The 5,654-nt window shown below is 50.1% G+C and overlaps 1 protein-coding gene across 1 annotated transcript; it reads right to left on the bottom strand.

The window, feature by feature from the left end:
- Positions 1–3,997: 3,997 nt before the first annotated feature.
- Positions 3,998–4,609, bottom strand: LOC125514393 (photosystem II 5 kDa protein, chloroplastic-like). The gene has a single exon (XM_048679705.1). The coding sequence runs from the start codon at positions 4,507–4,509 to the stop codon at positions 4,189–4,191; it is 321 nt and encodes a 106-aa protein (XP_048535662.1). The 5' UTR covers positions 4,510–4,609; the 3' UTR covers positions 3,998–4,188.
- Positions 4,610–5,654: the final 1,045 nt, after the last annotated feature.

The following is a 5,654-nucleotide window of genomic DNA, read 5'->3' as shown; positions in this document are numbered from 1 at the left end:
GAAATAAACTTCAATGCATGGGAGCCTTGTATTGTTAGAACTAAACTTGCTTGATGGCCACAAAATACAATTGCATACTTATATAAGGTAATGCCAAGGGGGCTTCTGTTGGAGCCCAGAATCTTCATGCATATATCTCTCCAAGCACCACTAAATGGGGAAAAAATAGCATCTTTATCAACTTAACTTTGTCATGCATGGCCCGGGCATCCACCACCTCTCCTCGCCCCAGTGTCTTGCCGGACGTGAGGGCGCCAAGTCGTCGCAACTATTCTTGTGACTCTTGTCTCGAAAGTACGAGAAGACGGTCTTCTAAAAGCCATCCATGATCTCCTGCGCGAACATCAAATTAAGCCACATGAACGCCTGACCCGTGCATGCACGTACGTAATCACCGGATGGTACTGCTCCTAGCACGCATCTCTCCTTTCCTTTCTTTTCTCCCGATTGTTGGCATGAGCTGTGAGATGCAGTTGCCGCAAGGTTGTTAACTTCATTGTGTGTACTCGCATAATAAAAGGATAAACAGATAGCAGAAAACGCTGCGTCTTGTTCTTCTCCTACAATTACCTTGCGCGTCTTCAATAGTTTGGCAAGGACAAAGAGACTCAGATTTGGCAAGCAGCATGTCGTCGAGCTTCTCAATCGTGGGCGGAGGTTAACGTAGACATCGGATCTCGGCCTGGTCGATTGGTCGCCATCAATTGACAGAATCAGAATGCATAATGTTTCGATTTCTCACCTCACGTGTTGAGAGCCGTCGGGCAGGATGTCCTTGTATTGGAAGAACTCGACGATGTAGTCGTAGACCCAGAGCAGGCAGTCCATGTCGCCTCCTTCTCCACCGGCAGAGGCTCTAGCCTATGGCAGCTCAAGAAAACGGTGCCTGCAAGCAGAGGAAGCAATGGATAATATCAGCGTTCTCCGTTTTATTGGTAATTGACCTTTCCCACAGAAGGACAGACAGGCGTGAGTAACTTACCTATGGCAGCGGCGGTGGAGAAGGACATGTTCTGGCAGCGGCATGAACCTCTACAGGGTCATGCCGTTTCGAAGTGCTCGCTCGGCGAGCCGGCCAACATACCACGCGGATGCAGGGTCCCTTCGCCGGTCGCCTCGCACACCAACCACGGCTCTACGGGCCAGCACCGCGGCTGCTCTCCTCTCTGCTCTCGCCCATCTCTCTCTTAGCATCTTCCACAAGAAAAGACGTACGGGGATCGGTCTGGCCGGTATATCAGATAGGGCAGGTTTGGAAGGAACAATAATAGGAAACTACGTGAGTCACAGGAGCAATTAATTACGGGATTATTTTTAGGGAAACAATTAATTACGGGAATCAGATGGAACCAACCAGGAGAGAAAATCGGTGGAGGGAGGAAACAAAATCGGGGAAAAACCGGTGGAGGAGTGGGATGTCGTACGAGAGGGTTGGACGAAGAGCGGGGAACGTAAGAGGGGAAACGGAACACTCCGTTTCTTTTACGTAGTAGAGATTGGTGGTTGCATTTTTCATAATTTATTTCATGCCTTCCGACGATGTGTGTTCACTGGGAGGAGACGACGTCCCCGTCGACTGCGAAGGCATTTGTGACGATTTCTTCAATCTCAAAATGATGTGGCCGCTCAGTCTCTCGGAGATGCTCACAGGATAGGGTGTGCGTGCGTATGCTCATAGGGATGAGTATATGTGCGTATGTGTCTGTTCTACGTTAAAAAAGATCAGTTGCCATAGAAAAAAAGGGAGATTCATCGTGACAAGAAGCACTCAATATATGATTAGCGGAAATGGCAAAAAAACTCCGTCTTCCCCTTGCCGAATGGATATCCTTGCTAAAAGTTCACTCATACAATTGCCATATAGGGGTTTGGGCTATAACAAGAGAACACACAAAACCAAATTCAAAACCGCTGGCAAAAACAGAAGAGGAAGAAGAAAATATCAACCCTTTTGCATCAAATGCTTTTGCTTGAAATTTGCCCACCAACTGCTGTTGTCCTTCCACAACTTCGTATAGATGAGAGTAGAAAATCAAAGATGGGAAGAGCGATGGTTTGACATTGGTCTGGAGACGGGGCATAAATGTTATGGTAAGATGGATGGGGCATATGCACATTGATGCAGTTGTGAAGGAGGAGGATGGTTTCAAATGACGCTTAACTGGCATATATTGGGAGTCACACATGGAGAGAAAGGTTGAGACTTGGAGGCTCCTTCACAGACTACAGAACCGGATTCAGCTCCCGTGGTTTTGCCTTGGTAACTTTAATGGAGTATTGTTTAGTCATGAAAAGCAAGGGGGTGCACCTCGTGATCGATATATGCAAAATTTTCATGATGCCATAGACTATTGTGTTCTGTTATGACCTCGGTTCCGAGGGAGATGTTTTCACTTGGAGGAGTAAAAAAGTACTATTATGATGGGTATATCCGTGAACGTCTGGACCATGTTGTTGCAACACCAGAGTGGCGTGACTATTTCCCAGTGTATAAGATCAATAATGGGGATCCCCATCACTCTAATCATCGACTGTGGTCTGTTGCGAGATGGTAGGCTGAGGGTGCAGCGGTCTACTGTTGGGAGGCGCCTCCTGCGGTTTGAGGCCAATGGTTGGCGAAGAACCTGGGAAAGTGTGGCCGGACCAGATGTTCTGGAGATGGTGGTAAAGGCTCTTGGTACTTGGAGCCAGGGGGGTAGGCGATGAGAAAATAAAATAAAATTTTAACTAGAGGTGGTCAGGAGTCTGCCTTTGTGGGACAACCAAGTTAGCAGGGAACAAACTCTATGCTTTAAGCTAGAAAAGCTTGAAGAACGGGAGGACCTTATGTGGCAGCAGATAGATCATGCAAATTGGCTGGTTAATGGAGACCGTAACACACACTATTTCTAGGCTTTTGCATCAGAATGGAAGAAAAAGAATACAATTAGTTGAGGAGGGAGTATGGAGTTCTGGTAGAGGAGGAGAAGGCATAAAGACACTTATTACTAACTACTTTTCTTCCTTGTTTACCCCTGTGGTAGGTGCTGATACTAGTGACATCCCGAACCATATATCCCCAAAGGTGACCATGCAAATGAACGAGTTTCTATCGGCAGAATTCACCCCGAAGGAGGTTAAGAGAGCCCATGACGATATAGGGGATCGAAAAGCTACTGGGATGGATGGTTTCTCAATGGTCTTCTATAAACACTATTGGCATCTCGTTGTTGATGATGTGGTGCATGAGGTGTTGCATGTGTTGCGAGGCAGCAATATATCAGATGTAAGTGGAAGTGCTGGGGCGGAGTGGAGAAAGGGGAAGAAATGTGGTGGGCTAGGGTTCTGCTGCCGCCGTCCGTCTTAAATAGCCGGCTTCCTCCCTCGTGCGGCATGCCGAAGCGGCGCCACGTGGGAGAAGGCGTCCATTGGATCAGCAGTTTCTCCGCGTTCCTGCGTGGAGCCTATCCACCAGTCCAACATGGCGGGCGTGTCCGGACGTGTTCGGGCCTCCCATATTCGCCTCAGATTTGGACCGAATGTGAAGAGGCCGATTGGATGCCGTTTTTGCATCCGGACACTGATTGGGCAGCTTGTCCAGACTTTTGGGGTGGGATGGGGTCCGGTTGTATGTAGATGCTCTTATACAGTGGCGAATCTTGCATAAAATTGAAGGGTAGGCTCAAAACATCAAGTTTCTAAGTCTACTGAGCAAATTCATTGCAGTTTACATGTTAAACACCTCAGTATAATTCTCAAATTGCATGTTTAGCTGAAATATGATTTTTGAAGGGTAGGCTTCAGCCTATTGAAGCCCCCCTGGTGGAATCGCCACTGCTCTTATAGAAGAACAAAGATCGGGCGATTTTGTTCGTTCGTACACTCCTTACATAGTCACATCACCCATCCTTACCCAGTACGGCGTGACAGACAACAGTCCCCTGAGGTCAGCGTTGTGCTCGGTTCATTTTTAATTAGAGAAGATCACTCGACAGACGAAAGGGCGCATGCATGAAAGTAATCAAACAAGTGCGGTTTCACCTCGAATTTGCAATGGATAATACAACAACATTAGAGACCGTCCATGGCGGCGTCCAAGCGCGCGCAACGCGGCCTTATGCATCTAAGCTCGAACTTCAACAAGAGATAAAACCGTACGTAGTACAATATTTACCGCCCACCCGCATCATCATCGCCCCCTCCCCACGATCAGTTGTGGCAGATCTTGGCGGTGGGCATGGTGATGCAGACGGGGGCGTACTTCTTCTTGGCCTCGGGACTCCCCTTCTTGACGTCCGACTCGGCGAACGCCACCCCGCCAATGGCCGACAAGGCCGCAGCGGCGGCAGCAAACACCACGGCACGGCGGCCGTCGGTGGCGGGCTCCACGGCTGCCATCTTGGCCGCCGGCTCCTGCTGGCCCTCGACCTTGGCGGCCCGGGCCACCACGAGGCCGCGGCGCGGGGCTGCCGCGCGCCGGTCGACCGCCACGGCCGCGGAGAGGGACGCCATCATGGTGAGCGACGCCATCGGGACGGAGCTGCTGAGTTGTTGAGACGATCTGCGCTGGGAATGTGTGATGATGATGCTAGTGGGGTGCGTTTTGGTGCGGGGCTATTTGGTTATGAAGATACGGCCGGCTGGGCTGCAAGGCAAGGCGCGCCTTATCTGTCGCGGGGATGGCGTGCCCACTGGCGAGCAGCCATGTGGCGGCGGCGCGTGACATGGCTGAGGTGAGGAGAATTCTGGTTGGATAACGCTGGGGTACGGTGGATAACAAATGGGAGGACCTGGATGGAGGCCGGATGCGGATTTCTGGACCGGATGGCTGCGATCGCCATCGTGGCCCTTCGACCTCTGGTACGTCCATGATGCCAAGAGTAAACAAAAGCGCCCTTCACGTTGTCCGTGGTATCGAAGAGTTAATCAAGCGCATCTCATCACAAACAAAGGTGAAAAAACGTGGGTGCTCAGGCGTAGCATTTTCTTTTCCACGGAAAGTAGGCACAGCATACGGGATTAATGGACCAAAATGGAGTTCTGGAGCGAGCAGTATTTTCAAATATTTGGCATTTGTGAGAATTTCTGGGTACCTAGGGCCTGTATGAATTTCTCGGGGGTCGGCTTAAGTTTGGCTGCAGTCGATTCGGAAAAGGCTTTCAGGGCTTCTTTGAGTCTTTTCCAACATTGCTCTGCACAAGATTCAAACACGCTCGACACCAGTTGTTGATAAGTTGGTTTGACACCATTTCCCAAACTTCTTCAGTTGCAGATTACATCGGGAGATTTGAATTAGTCATCAACCATTTATCTGCTTGCTCCGACTCCATCTATCCTTATTACTATCCTACTCATTGTGTGGAGGGACTTCACACTGCTGTTGGTGTAGGGCCCACCATACATCGACATGGCGTGCGCCTTAGCGCCGCTCCAGGAGGAGGTGGTGTAAGGCATCACCATGCATCGAGCAGTCATGGTCTGCCTCTCGGCTGGTGGAAATGGTGCACCATGCAAGGGTGACCATGCCTTTGCCCGCTCCATCGGCACAAGGATAGCCACCAACTCTGATAGTAGTCATGGATCGTCGCGGCATTGACGCAGCTCATGCTGGTGCCTCCAAACTCAAGGCCCTGTGGGAGTACAAGCATGCATGCAACCTCTGCTTCAAGTGCGGA

The sequence above is a fragment of the Triticum urartu genome, chromosome 6 (genome assembly GCF_003073215.2).
Source record: "Triticum urartu cultivar G1812 chromosome 6, Tu2.1, whole genome shotgun sequence".
NCBI classification, from domain to species: Eukaryota; Viridiplantae; Streptophyta; class Magnoliopsida; order Poales; family Poaceae; genus Triticum; species Triticum urartu.
The sequence above is the reverse complement of the archived record's forward strand: the minus strand, read 5'-3'. Positions and strand labels throughout refer to the sequence as shown.

Coding starts and splice junctions, on each gene's coding strand:
- LOC125514393 (XM_048679705.1), bottom strand. CDS start 4,509: ATGGCGTCGCTCACCATGATGGCGTCCCTCTCCGCGGCCGTGGCGGTC.